Source organism: Polypterus senegalus, chromosome 1 (assembly GCF_016835505.1).
Source record: "Polypterus senegalus isolate Bchr_013 chromosome 1, ASM1683550v1, whole genome shotgun sequence".
NCBI classification, from domain to species: Eukaryota; Metazoa; Chordata; class Cladistia; order Polypteriformes; family Polypteridae; genus Polypterus; species Polypterus senegalus.
Genome location: NC_053154.1, coordinates 146,908,219 through 146,922,788, shown reverse-complemented (window position 1 = coordinate 146,922,788; position 14,570 = coordinate 146,908,219). Strand labels below are relative to the sequence as shown.

Genomic DNA, 14,570 nt, shown 5'->3' with positions numbered 1-14,570 from the left:
ATCTATACACAGTAAACACATCGTTAAAACAGAAAAGTTTTTCATGTTTTAGTAATAATTGACAAAATGTAGACATGAAGTGTATAATGTGTGAAGCCTGATTTCCAAATATCAAATAAACACTTTCACAAAAGGTACAAATATAACAAAACAAGTACATTTCTGTTCAAAAATATACCTGCAGGGTGTGACATTGACACGCGTTTACTACGACTGCTTCGGAGGCACAATGGTATCAGCTGCTGACTGGTAATCAAAACTTCACGGGTCCATTCCCCGGCGAGTCTGTTTTGAGAAATGAGCTGCTTTTATTTTTACTATTTTAGAATAAAAATATACATTTGCTTTCAGTTCACTTCTGTAGCAGCTGGTGTAAATGTATGATACTTGTAAAGGTTAGCTTTGGGTTTTTTTTTTTTTTTTTTTTCCCCAGTTTCATTCTTTTAGTCACGTTCACGATCCTACCCTAATCTGATACTGGTGTTTTCATATAAAGACGCACTATAGCTCGAATGTCATTTATTTGGATCACATAAAGACGCGCTATATGGCTCGCATGTTATTTATTTGGATCACATAAAGACGCGCTATAGCTCGTATGTCATTTATTTGGATCACATAAAGACGCACTATAGCTCGCATATTTATTTGGATCACATAAAAACGCGCTATAGTGTTAGTTGTAACAGAACACGTGTTAGGGTTCTGTTATAACATTCGTAACAGCTAAAAAAAAAGTTAGTAACAGCTTTTGAAAAAGATTAAACATGCACATAGTGTGCAATCAAGTGACAAGAACTGAACAAAATTTGATGTGTATTTTAATTCTACATTAAACAAAAGATCTTCAGTTCAAAAACTTGAGCCCATATGAATTAGCATTTCATTCATAATGCAAGAAATGCATGTGCTTTAGCATACTATTGGAAAACTGATGTAGATTATATGGCAAATTTTTTTTTCATGGCTGTTTTACAATTGTTTGCTGCTGTTCAGTATTGGCTTCACACACCCCTCCATTCAGGCTTGTATTATAAACTTTGTGATCTTAGATCTGAATTAAAATATGTAAATAAAACATTTTCTTGGCCATCACTACAAACATCACAGGGTAAGTAACAGATAAGGAATACTCCATCCAAAAAAAAAAAACAACAAAAATTTACTGCCCATTTTAAAATATACATTTGGGAGCCTAGCCTTAAGACAGTATTATGTCCAAGTTCAGCAACATCTAGTTTTGATTGGTAAAATTCTTCAAAACATTTTTCACAGCGTGTTTGCTGGGTTTACCAGTGACCTTGTTCATTGAATTTTCCCCTAAGATCTTCCATGTGGCCTGCTTAGCCAAACTGTTTTTCCCCACGGCAACCCATGATACTTTGTGAGGTACTTTTGTTGACCAGAATGAGAGTATTATCAAAATACTTCATTTATCAAAATACTTCATTGTTCTGCATATGTTCCTTGTATCTTCACTGCTAGATTAAGCATGTTGTAATCTTACTGCTATGTAGTACACATTGGGTTGTGACAAGGACAGCTTCCCAAGTATATAATGCTCATCCCTTGCATCACGGTCTCTGTGGATATGTGTTAGTTGTACTGATAGGAGCATAGAAGATACATAGAGATGAAGGGATGTTGAGTTTTGTGGATTCAATAAATAATTTTCTTTCAATATGGATGAGTGATTAGCACTTCGTCCTCACAGGTCAGGTCAATTTTTTGGCCACCTAGGTCAATACAGTTGGCAGATTATTCCCTAGCTCACAGGGAAACTTGAAGAACGTTGGCCAATTATAATCCACCTAAAACTAGTTAAGTTTCTCCTTCCTTATTGACTTCAGTGCATTTCAGTGAAATTTCTGGATGCTTCCATCTTTTCAATGAATCAGAGTCAATAGAAATTCAGAGGAGTTCGCTTATCACTAATCCTATACCGGTATTAGAATGGATACAATATTAAACCTGGTCGTATAGAAACAGTTGTACTACATGTGTAAGTCACTTTCTTCTAATTATATCATTCATAGCATGTTGCAGCAATATCACGTGTCCAAAACTATAAAAATGAAACTATGAAATGCCTGGAAAATGACAATACAAACTGTAATTTCTATGCTTTTCCTGTGTGGGTAAAAAAAATTCAGATTTGTGTTTTTTGAAGTGAGGTTCATATTTATTTAGCCAATTAATCTATGGAAAATGTGTGCTTTTTATTAATATAACCTTTAAGTGGACATTTGTTGGAATATGTGGACTTGTTATCAAATCATTACATGTGTTATAATGTTTAATATATTTTATTTTTTTCTTTGTAGAGATAAAATTAAGGCTTGGATTAAGGAGCAAGCAAGTAGATTTGTCGAACGTTACTTCAATTCAGAGCATATAGATTCAAGCAACCCTGCACTGAATGTACTACAAAGACTTTGCACAGCAACAGAACAACTCAACCTACAGGTATGAAGTTAATGTCACATGTATAATTTAATGTTTATGGTTATTTTACTGTCAAAAATGTCCTTTTCAGTTTGATTTTTATTTTGTAAATTAAAAAATCAATCCAGTATGAATTTTAACTAGAGACTGTGGCTTGAGCATCACATTAGTCTTCAAATTTTAAAATGTTACAACTAAAAATGGTCAATTTACTGTTGATTGTCTAACCATGGTAAGTGGGAACATTTTTTTATTTTTATTAAAATAAACTTATAATTGATATAGTCATGTTTTCATTATTCACTTTTTTTTTTGCTAAAGATGGATGGAGGAGTCGAGTGCCTTGTAGAAATTCGCAGTATAGTCTCAGAATCAGATGTATCATCATTTGAAATCCAACACAGTGGATTTGTAAAACAATTGCTGCTATACTTGACGTGTAAAAGTGACAAAGATGCTGTGAGTAGGGATGTCAGATTAAAGAGATTCCTACATGTGTTCTTTGGCTGCCCGGTAAGAGAGAGAGTCTTCCTTTGCTTCATTTTTAATTGCGGTTTTGTTCTTAAACATCAAGAGATTGTTAATGCTAATATTTAATATTTCAGATTACTTTCTCACCTCAGGCACTGGGACATGAGGCATATGGACGAATAGAGCCATCAGACAATGGACCGCTAATGGCACTTGTGCACAAAATGAACAACTGTCTTAGCCAGATGGAACAGTTCCCTGTTAAAGTACATGATTTCCCTAGTGGAAATGGGACTGGGAGCAGGTTGGCTTTTTTCCATTTTTTTCTTAATGTTTTATGTATATTTAAGTTTCATGAGCAAGATACAATGTTTTTGGTATTGTTGAACCCAGAAAAGACATTCCAGTTTGCCTTTTTGATACTATTACAAGAGGTGGTTACATAAGCACTGACCTTAATAGTTAATAATTAGACAATGTAGTGTGTAACAGTTACTATCCACACTGCACCCACCATATACCATTGTGTTTCTGGAAAAACAGTTGCTTAGGAATTGGTTGGATATATCTCCAAACATGTGTGGAGTCATTAATAAAGGTACAACCATAAGCACACTTCTGAAAACATAGTTACTTTGGTTCTGGAATCACTTTTTACTCACAAGCCAGTTGTTCTCTATCCCAGTTTTCATGCAAATTAATAGTGATCAGTTTTTTTTATAGCTGCAATATATTGGATTTGGAGTATTGTCTGCATTTGTTGGTTATGGCATAGTCGTCACGAGAATGAAAGATGGCAAAATAAATGTGTATTCTGTATAAGAGAAATCTCTGTACTAAAAATGCTAAAAGGTTTAGTTTCAGTGGTTAGTTTCCCTGCTTACACTTAATAGAATATCAAAATACAATGTAATTTGAAAAGTCTGTTTTGTCACACCAATGCAGAAACATTTCAGAAAGCTTGTATGCTGCAAACAGGATTCTTTTGACATACATGCTCTATCTACCAGTGTCTGTAAAAACTTTATGTATAACATTACATAAGTACCTCAATTATAATGCATGATCTCCACCAGGACAATTTTAGCAGGGGAGCCCTGGAATTTCAGGGGTGGGGAGTGGTAAGCATGATTACAATATAAGTAACCCACATTTGATTCATATCAGATATTGCCGGAGAGTGCTTAAGCAACAGATTACAACAAACAGATTTTCATCCTAAACAATGAAACGTAACAATAACAATCCAAGCACAGGTTGTACCAAAGTTCTAGTACCAAATAAGTTCCTATGTTGCATTTTGATTCGCCTTCTCTTCTCTATTTTTGGGTAAAACTTGACTGCAGGTATTATGGTACTGATGAGATTATTGCCACATTAAACTGATGTTTTTATTACTGTATTTTGGTTGGGTCACTTTCAGTTTTAAGCTCCCATACAAACACTTTTTAATCTTTGTTATGAATGGCAAATTAAGCATTTTAATTTTTGTCTCACAATCAAAAAACATTTAAAGTTCAAAATACAATCATTTTAGATACATACAGGTGCATTATTGTTAACAAGGATGTCCTAGTGTTCTCAGACAGAAAATTAAAAGAGGTAGAATGCGCAAAATAAAAAGGTGAAGCAGCACATTGGTGTGTACAGAAAAGGTAGGTAAAATGCAAAAATAAAAGAATGTTGCTTGGTGCAGACATTTGATGGGTGCTCTTTAGTGGATATTTGCTAATCTCATGGCTTCCACAGAATGGAAAAATGTAGTTTAGATATATTTTTATTTTAAATGTGTGGTACACTATTTATGAAAGTTCTTATATATGTTGCTCTTCTATCTATAATTGATATTGCAACTGTATTAAGAATCTGAATACATTATATCACTTTTTTGATAACTAACTTTGTTTTTCACAGCATTTCTTTAAACAGAAAAGTGTCTCTTCTGCCATTATAGATATAAAGAAAGTAAAGCCCCCTTAAAAATAGGTTTACAGAAAAGTCGACCGCTCACATTTTGCCCCCACCACATTTAGCCTGCCACAATTTGCCCCCTGTAGATAATGAGTAAATGTAAATAATGCACCTAATTTTTTTTATATCTTCTAATGTATTTTGGTTTAATGAATGCACCTATTAAAATTGCCAAAAAATGTACCAAATACGTGAAATACAATTAAACTTAAAATATACCTGGAACAAAAAGCTTATGAAATATATTTAAGTAGTGCTCATTAAGATGATTATTATGTCGTATAATGTTTAGAATAATATATTAGTTTCAATAAAAATTATAATCTCATTTTTGATTTAGTCTCCAGGCCAATTGCACCAGCTATACGTTAAGTCTCTGTTATCTCCGTAGTCAAAACAAATTAATTTAACATTTAAAATAAAATTAAAAATTAAACAAAATAATTGTTTAAAACTCAGTTGTGTGCAATGCCTCTAAGATAATCACATTATGATTTTGAAAATCTTGGACTATTCCTTTCATTCTAGCAGATATTGCAGGATACTTCTTGTTTGTTTGATTGCCTGAATTAGTTGTTTGCAATGTGCTGCTTGTTCAAAACAGCAAATGCGCACTGCGTAATGGCCATAGTGTGTGTGGACACATTAAATTGAGTAACAGTGCTGATGAAAAAACTTGCGAAATCCAGTAACTCTAGTTCTATGGAACTCTTTTGATATATAAAATAAAATCAAAATTAAGTACAGGTAATAATAAAAAAAAAAAAAATTTAAGTGATCCATGTGAGGGGGGCAACTTTTCTAGATCCCTTTGTACACTGTGCACATTACATTAAAACATTTCTGAATTAAAACACATAAATGTTTGTATCCATGCATGTTATTCTTTGTCTGCTCTAGACAATGAAAAGAAAGAAACCAGCTATGCACAGAAAGATATCACACCCAGAATTTTTCCAGTGTTCAACAGAGTTGAGTGATTTGGTTCAGTTCAGCGAAAAGGTTCGGATCACTGAAATAATAATTAATTTCATTGAGTAACATTTTTCATTTTTGTCCTATTACCAACTACTTGATCAAAATCTGCTGCTTCTACATGGCCACCGAACGAAAACAGAGGCAAAGAAATCTCTGTGGCAAATACTTTATGCCAGTGATTCCAACAATCGATCCAGGAGACCCACTGTGGCTGCAGGTCTTTGTTCCAATCAATGTCTGTTTTTACCTGAACTCCTAGCCTAATTAAGTGAACTTTATTTCCCAGTTTCTGTGTTATGGGGTTAATGAGAAAATTCCTAAACCAAGCTTGCTACATTTTTAGTAATATGTTCAAAGCAGGTATATGGGGATAATGTTCTCTTTTTTTCTTAAATTTACTTTTAAATAATATGTCCATCCTGATTTTAATTGTGCATTTCCAGGTGTTCTGGTTATTCAATCCATTATTTACTAATTGGTCAGTCTGATGCTGAAGTAGGTACAGTCTTTCGTCATTCATTGTTGTTTGCCCTGGTGTCTGCTGTGCTTGTTTTTAATTGTCATTATTAGAGTACAGTGAAGGGAGCAATCTACACTGAAAAAAGGCAAAATAGAAAAACAACAAAAATGAGTAAAGCAAAAATAGGCACATTTCTAAATGTTTTAGGAATATAATAATCATACTGCTGTGCAATTCTGAATATAAAATAATCAGAAAAAAGCTAATTAAATTAGATCAGTTATTTTCAGTGATTGTAAATCTAGTTGAAACAATAATATGCAATTACAGCCTGTCCCCAGGATTGAGCTTGGGAACTGCTGCTTTATGCATGAATGAAGGCAAATATGATCTGTATGTACACACATTGGGATTAGTGTTTCAGACAATTACTTTATTTATGATTAGTTTACAGCTTCAAAACTGTTACGCAGAGATGAAATCTTACCTGACTCATTCAGTTTCAGTTCATCTTGCTGACCACTTGACAGCATTTTGTGTATGATATCCCTTAATGCTTGCTATATATATACACTTGCCTCTTTTTTAGGGTGGACTTTGGGACTGCTTTACTTGTATGTTTGGTTTAAGTAAGGTTTTAAGACACAATTGTCATGTTTACACCACCCCAGTGCAGGAAGGATTTAGACACAATTGGTGATAAAAAAATTAAGGCAAAACCCCATTTAGATTTATTTAGTTCAAAGGATATATTGTCTCAAAGACCCCAGTAGAAGTTGAGAGTAGCATAACTACTGTTTTTTTAATAGATAATATTGGTGTATTAATTCTAAAATGTGTAATGTTATTATTTGTCTTGAATATTTTTTCTCTTGTTTTCACTTTTAATCAGAGGATCTCAGGCCTTAAAATTTTTTAACACCCATCAACTCAAATGCCAGCTTCAGAGACATCCAGACTGCACTAATGTGAAACAATGGAAAGGTGGTCCTGTGAAGATAGATCCTCTAGCATTGGTGCAGGCAATTGAAAGATACCTTGTTGTTAGAGGTTTGTAAAATTCTACAGAAATAATTTTAAGATTCATTCAGCATAGTATTTTCATTTTGTTGAAATTCTTACAAGAATGTTGTTCAATTTGGGACTTTATTTTTTGAAACAATTGCTAGAAATAATACATCTGATTCAGAAGTTTAGGTAAAAAGGCCATTAATACATTTTTGCAATGGAGATATTTTATGTTTTAACCTGGTCTAATTGGGTTATCCAAAGTTTTTCACTTGGTTGACAAAAGGTATTTTTTAAGTTAATGTTTTTGTTTTGTCTGTTGCCTCAGAAATTGTCTTTGTTTGTCCAGTACAGCACAGGTCTAAACATGTAACTGAAAATGAAAATACATACAGAACATAATGCATAATCAAGGTTGGATTAAGACCCACACAGGCCCCTAGGTGACTTAGCTCCTTAGCTTCTTAACAGAGATTTGATTGCTGGGTTGTTTAATATAGCATAGTATTTGTCACTCTTGATTTCGGCACACAGTTCAGTGTTGTCTCGGGAATTGGGGGGATTCCTTGTCCCTTTGTCATTTTGGCCTGCAGATACTCCCATTGTTTTGTCAAGCTTTGTTTCACTCTTGGTGCACATCCAGAATGCTCTGATGGTTGATCTGCCCCTGTGTTAAATGACTGAAAATTAATCAGTAAAACAAATTTATTATTTCATGATAGAAACCAGTGTGTGGCCTGACATTTTTATATTTTACAATAGCAGTAATGTAAAATCTTTTCCCCTGTAGAGTAGATTTTGTTTTTCTTAGTGGGCTTTATTAGACAGTTCCCTTTTGTACACTGGCAGTCACCTTAAACCTCATAGCAGCTACATACAGACTGTGAATTTTCCTCTGCTTGTCACCTGTCGAGGTAGTTCCATTAACTTTCCATCTTCAGTCTTTTGCATTTTTCTTCATTTTTATACAGACTCTGGTAAGCCTCAACAACAACAATGAGCGTTTTGTCACATTTGCACTTGTATATCTTGTTGATATAACTCATATTTTGGCATTTATGCTTTCACTCTTGGGGTGAAATGGATGAAGTACCCATTTTCAGCAAGTAGTCTATTTGGTCCTTTTCTCCACTGGGTACAGTTTTAAACAGTTTGATATTACTTTTTTTTCTCTTTTAAATAAAATGACTAGACACATCTTCACTTAAAGTGTCTAATGTAACTGACAATGTGCTATAATTATAAAAAAAAAATATTTTATAAATAGCAGTTTTATGCATTAATATAACATATACAGTGGGTACGGAAAGTATTCAGACCCCCTTCAATTTTTCACTCTGTTATATTGCAGCCATTTGCCAAAATCATTAAAATTTTTTCCCTCATTAATGTACACACAGCACCCCATATTGGCAGACAAAAAAAGAATTTTTGAAATTGTTGCAGATTTATTAAAAAAGAAAGACTGAAATATCACATGGTCCTGAGTATTCAGACCCTTTGCTCAGTATTTAGTAGAAGCACCCTTTTGAGCTAATACAGCCATGAGTCTTCTTGGGAAGGATGCAACAAGTTTTTCACATTTGGATTTCGGGATCCTCTGCCATTCCTCCTTGCAGATCCTCTCCAGTTCTGTCAGGTTGCATGGTAAACGTTGGTGGACAGCCATTTTTAGGTCTCTCCAGAGATGCTCAATTGGGTTTAAGTCAGGGATCTGTCACTCTGTCAGAGCTCCAGAGTTCCTCTCTGGATAGAGGAGAACCTTCCAGAAGGGCAACCATCTCTGCAGCAATCCACCAGTCAGGCCTGTATGGTAGAGTGGCCAGACGGAAGCCACTCCTTAGTAAAAGGCACGTGGCAGCCCGCCTGGAGTTTGCCAAGAGGCACCTAAAGGACTCTCAGACCATGAGAAACAAAATTCTCTGGTCTGATGAGACAAAGATAGAACTCTTTGGTGTAAATGCTAGGCGTCACATTTGGAGGAAACCAGGCACCGCTCATCACCAGGCCAATACCATCCCTGCAGGGAATCATGCTGTGGGGATGTTTTTCAGCAGCAGGAACTGGGAGACTAGTCAGGATAAAGGGAAAGATGACTGCAGCATTGTACAGACACATCCTGGATGAAAACCTGCTCCAGAGCACTCTTGACTTCAGACTGGGGTAACGGTTCATCTTTCAGCAGGACAACGACCCTAAGCACACAGCCAGGATATCAAAGGAGTGGCTTCAGGACAACTCTGTGAATGTCCTTGAGTAGCCCAGCCAGAGCCCAGAATCCGATCGAACATTTTTGGAGAGATCTTAAAATGGCTGTGCACCGACGCTTCCCATCCAACCTGATGGAGCTTGAGAGGTGCTGCAAAGAGGAATGGGCGAAACTGGACAAGGATAGGTGTGCCAAGCTTGTGGCATCATATTCAAAAAGACTTGAGACTGTAATTGCTGCCAAAGGTGCATCAACAAAGTATTGAGCAAAGGCTATGAATACTTTTGTACATGTGATTTCTCATTTTTTTTTATTTTTAATAAATTTGCAAAAACCTCAAGTAAACATTTTTCACGTTGTCATTATGGGGTGTTGTGTAGAATTCTGAGGAAAAAAATGAAATGAATTTAACCCATTTTGGAATAAGGCTGTAACATAACAAAATGTGGAAAAAGTGATGCTCTGTGAATACTTTCCTGATGCACTGTATATGAAAAGGACTGTTGAAAGGGTAATTTGTTGATGTGCATAAGTATCTTAACCTAATATACTGTATTTAAAGCAATAAAAAGAGCATTAGCCTGTCAAATTGTCACATTTTAATAATCAAAGTAAGGTATAAAACAGGATTATTTAACCAGCAAAATCTTAATGATTTTAGAGTTTCAATTCTATCATTATCTTTTTTTCAAAGGCATTTTAAAATACTGAAACAAAACTACTACAATATTTAAAGTTTTGACCTGCACAAGAAGCTTGATAGTTTTACATACTGCAGTCTGTATTTCACTAACAATCATTAGCTGCTAAATCTGTTGTGGGCCACTTATGTATTTCTTCTGTTTAATGTTTTTTTCTTTTGTAGCAGAGATGCTCATGCCTTGTAAAATGTCTGATTCTACATTCTGTTTTCTTTTAGTACATCAAATTAATAAGCAGTTATGTTTTTTTCTATTGACTTGTGTGTTTCTACAGTGAGGAGTAATGCAGACAATGTTCAGTCATGTGGCTTTAATAATTTAGTTTAAAGACTCTGAAACAACTTTTGGAAATAGTGATACCATTGTATGAATGGAAAGGAAGGTTCAATATGATTTCCTGGCAATAACAGTGATAAAACAGGCACATGGCTTAAAGTACTTTGAGTTGATTTTCAATACATTAATCTATAATTAATTGATTTATTTTAAATCAACAGGTTATGGGAGAATTCGTGAAGAAGATGAAGACAGTGATGATGATGGTTCTGATGATGAAATTGATGAGTCTCTTGTATGTTAATATTTATTCATTTGATATTTTGTAATATTGTCCATGATTTATTAATTGTTTTATTTATTTTTGTATCTATTTATTTTTAAGGCAGCACAGTTCTTGAATTCTGGAAATGTGAGACACAGATTGCAGTTTTACATTGGTGATCATTTATTACCTTACAATATGACAGTGTACCAGGCTGTTAGACAGTTTAGTATACAAGCTGAAGAGGAGCGCGAGTCTACAGATGATGAAAGCAACCCCTTAGGAAGAGCGGGAATTTGGACAAAAACCCATACGATCTGGTACTGTTTTTTTTTTCTCTTTGGTCCTAATGACTTTTTCTTTTTAATATGCAACAATTTAATTTGAAAGCTTACTTAACAAAGTTAATTGTAATAGTTTTGTCACATCATGAAAAAATTAAATAAATTTATAATGCCCTCTCTTTTTGTTTTAACAAACCCACAAGTTTCTAAAACTATGTTGCTAGAAATATATTTATACAATTGAACATTTTTAAGGATGAGCCATAATTTTTCTGTATGATTTTATACTGTCAAGAGAAAACATTTTTTGGAAATCAGTGCTTCAAAAAGCAAATAGTCATTCCTTTTTAATGTCGGCACCAAACATTTTTTTTTCAGTACAATGAAGTGTTTCACAAAAATTATATATTATGTTTACAGAATTTAATTACATTTTTTGTTTTTATTTCTTTCACATGTCAATTCCTATTGCATGTTATAAATGGCATGAATCATCTAGCATGTTATTTGTACCTTTCACATCTTTAACTTTTATCCTTTTGAAAGGGTGCATTGGAACCCTACACTCTTATCCAGTGTGATCTGGACCTCTAAATTGTATTTTCAATCATGATGATATAAAAAGTGTCTTATCAATGCAGGTGTTAAGTTAGTGGAATGGGTTCTTTGTGTCCTATGTGTCTAGTTTGTTTATATGAGAGTTAAAATAGTGCAGGCATGTAAACCTCAGTCACTTAGTCTTATTCTTTCAGCTTTACCTATGGTTTTCAACAAGCACTGTGAAAAACAACTACTTATATTTTGTTTTAAAATTTTCCAAATAACTTTTAAAATACCATTTATGAATTGTACCAAAAATAGTGTTAACCAATAAACCATTAATTTTGAAACAATCCATTAATTAATTAAGTAGTATTAATGGAACTAAAGTTATTTAAATTCTACATTGTTTGATTACTTGTTGTCTCTTATGTCCTTTGTGAAACTTTGGTAAACATAATTAGATCTATAAGTTAAAAAGCAACCTTGAGATATAATTAATAATTTTTACTTTATTTTTGTTACATTGATTAGGTATAAACCTGTTAAAGAAGATGAAGAAGGCAGCAAAGAAATAGTGGGAGGAAAAAGAGGACGTGCTCAAACGGCTCCAACAAAAACCTCTCCTCGTAATTCAAAAAAGCATGATGAGTTGTGGCATGGTATGGTCTATTTCTTGTATTCATTAACACCACTGCTTTAAAAACTGCTTAATCTTTTTTTGACAGTGATACAGTTTTAGTGAAGTGTTCTTTGTGTTTCAGATGGTGTGTGCCCCACAGTAACAAACCCTTTAGAAGCTTATCTCATTTCATCACCACCAGAAAGTATTACATTTGAGGACCCTTCTCTTGATGTCATTCTTCTTTTACGAGTTCTGCATTCAATAAGCAGATACTGGTTTTATCTCTATGATGTAAGTGTAATAGTTCATTGTATACACTGTGTTTGTGTCATGATTCAGTTTTCATACCTGAGAATACAGTTGCTTGATATACCTTCATATTAAAATGTTTACAGTTTCCCTTCAGATTAGCTTTTGCTATGACAATTAACAAATCACAGGGACAAACATTTGAAAAAGTTGGTTTATTTATTAGAGAGAAAAAAACTATATTCTCTTATGGGCGGTTACATGTTGTCACGATGCAACTCCAAAACCGGAATCAAATTTTGATAAAAAGTTAATTCCAAATATTGTTTTTAACTGAAGTTTTACAGTAAAAGTGTAAGTTTAAAAAGTATTTGCGTGTTAATTTCAAAGCCAAATAGAACGAAAATGTTTAATGCAACATGAAACATAATTTTCTTTCAATTTATTACGTTTTACTATGGTTAATTACTCGCTGTAATGTAAAATAGTTAGGTCTATTATGCATATGTAACAATTCCTGTGCAAATAACAATTTGTTTAAATTGTACATCCGCTTCCCATTCTGAAGCGGCAGAGACGCGAAGTAGCTAGCACATAGTGTCCGCCCAGGTGTTGGCGAGCGAAGCGAGCAGGGTGCAGAGCCCCCTAGTAGATACTTATTTAAAACCTAATTAGCAAAACCATTTATCACAAAACACAATCATTTTCTTTGTTTTTCATGCTGTTAACATTTTTTCCCCACATACATATGCTGCAGTTTTATAAGTTATTAATCCATTTTTTGAAGTTTTTATTTAAAAACTGAGCTTTCTACTACAGCTTTTATTATTGTGTTGTATTTTTGTAAATAATTTAATGGCTTAGCCTTTATATGTTTCTCTCTTTAATGCAATTTAATGTTATACTTTCATTACAAAGAATATTTCTTTTGACGAACCATCACAGTTTACTCATGTTTGTTAATACCTAAACTCACCCATTACCTCCTTTCTTAAGGTTGACATCTTCCTTGGCTATTGAATAAAGGTGAAATTTCATATACAGTATACAATAAATGCATTGTCATAGCTTTGATCGTATTTTGGCATACACAGAACTAGTTTGGTTTAGAGTGAAATTACACTTTTTGACACATTGGTTTATTGCAACACTTCCCTGAGCAGGGATTTATATTGTACCACATTTTACCTGCTGAAGCTTTTTTCTTAAGATACCATAAGAAAAGAGTTGAAAACTTTTCTTTTACTTTGTTACTCACTTAATTTAAAAACAAATAACATTATTTATTTTAGAATTACTAATGTCATTTTAAGAGTAAAACAGTTAGCAAAATTTGTCAGGACTTTTAATGGCAGTGAGAATGAGCTGGGGTTTAAATTACACAAATCTTAAGACATTTCTGTTGCGTTTACCTTGCCTGTTGTATTGTTCTTGAAATTAGGATAATAAATTATAACATAGCTCTCTAAGGTTTATATAAAAGTACTTCACATTAGCCTTTGGATTTAATTATGAGAATAATTTAAGGGTTAACTGTGATAATATTAATAAAATAAAAAGTGTTATACAAAAAAAGCAATGCAAGAAATGAAACATTATATTTAAAACCTCATATTCTGTGTTTTGTTTTTTGTAGAATGCAGTTTGCAAAGAGATCATTCCTACAAGTGAGTTTATTAATAGCAAATTAACTGCCAAAGCAAACAGACAACTTCAGGATCCGTTGGTTATCATGACTGGAAACATCCCATCATGGCTTACAGAACTTGGAAAAACGTGGTATGCTATTGATAAAATTTAAAATACGCGTTTTCCACTACTACTTTGCAAATGGATTGTTTTTGTTGTGTTCTCTATTTAGTGCAATAACATTTTTGTCTTCTACATAAAAAGTAATTGAGGGGGAGTTTGTTGGGTTAGTGTTTCTGCTTTTACATTGTGTATTTTTTAATACATTTTTTGTTGATTCCTTTTCAAGCACTCCAACTGATTCTCTGTTACCCCCACATCACAATTTTCTTTTGTTTTAGTATTGCTTCTTTAGTACTAAATATATTATGTAATTTCTTGTTAAGATAACTTTTAGGT

General features: G+C 33.5%; 1 protein-coding gene across 13 annotated transcripts in view; it reads left to right on the top strand.

Moving 5' to 3' along the window:
* trip12 (thyroid hormone receptor interactor 12) overlaps positions 1–14,570 on the top strand; it is a 268,901-nt gene that overhangs the window by 235,981 nt on the left and 18,350 nt on the right. For 8 of the 13 annotated variants that reach the window (XM_039760102.1, XM_039760094.1, XM_039760085.1 and 5 more), the window contains 9 exons: positions 2,325–2,466; positions 2,767–2,958; positions 3,069–3,220; positions 7,218–7,375; positions 10,741–10,814; positions 10,905–11,104; positions 12,143–12,270; positions 12,373–12,524; positions 14,119–14,261. In XM_039760102.1, the coding sequence (XP_039616036.1) occupies positions 2,325–2,466; positions 2,767–2,958; positions 3,069–3,220; positions 7,218–7,375; positions 10,741–10,814; positions 10,905–11,104; positions 12,143–12,270; positions 12,373–12,524; positions 14,119–14,261 (1,341 nt within the window). Of the gene's footprint in view, positions 1–2,324; positions 2,467–2,766; positions 2,959–3,050; positions 3,221–7,217; positions 7,376–10,740; positions 10,815–10,904; positions 11,105–12,142; positions 12,271–12,372; positions 12,525–14,118; positions 14,262–14,570 lie in introns of all 13 variants that reach the window. The other 5 variants (XM_039760068.1, XM_039760041.1, XM_039760019.1 and 2 more) reach the window with 1 other exon arrangement.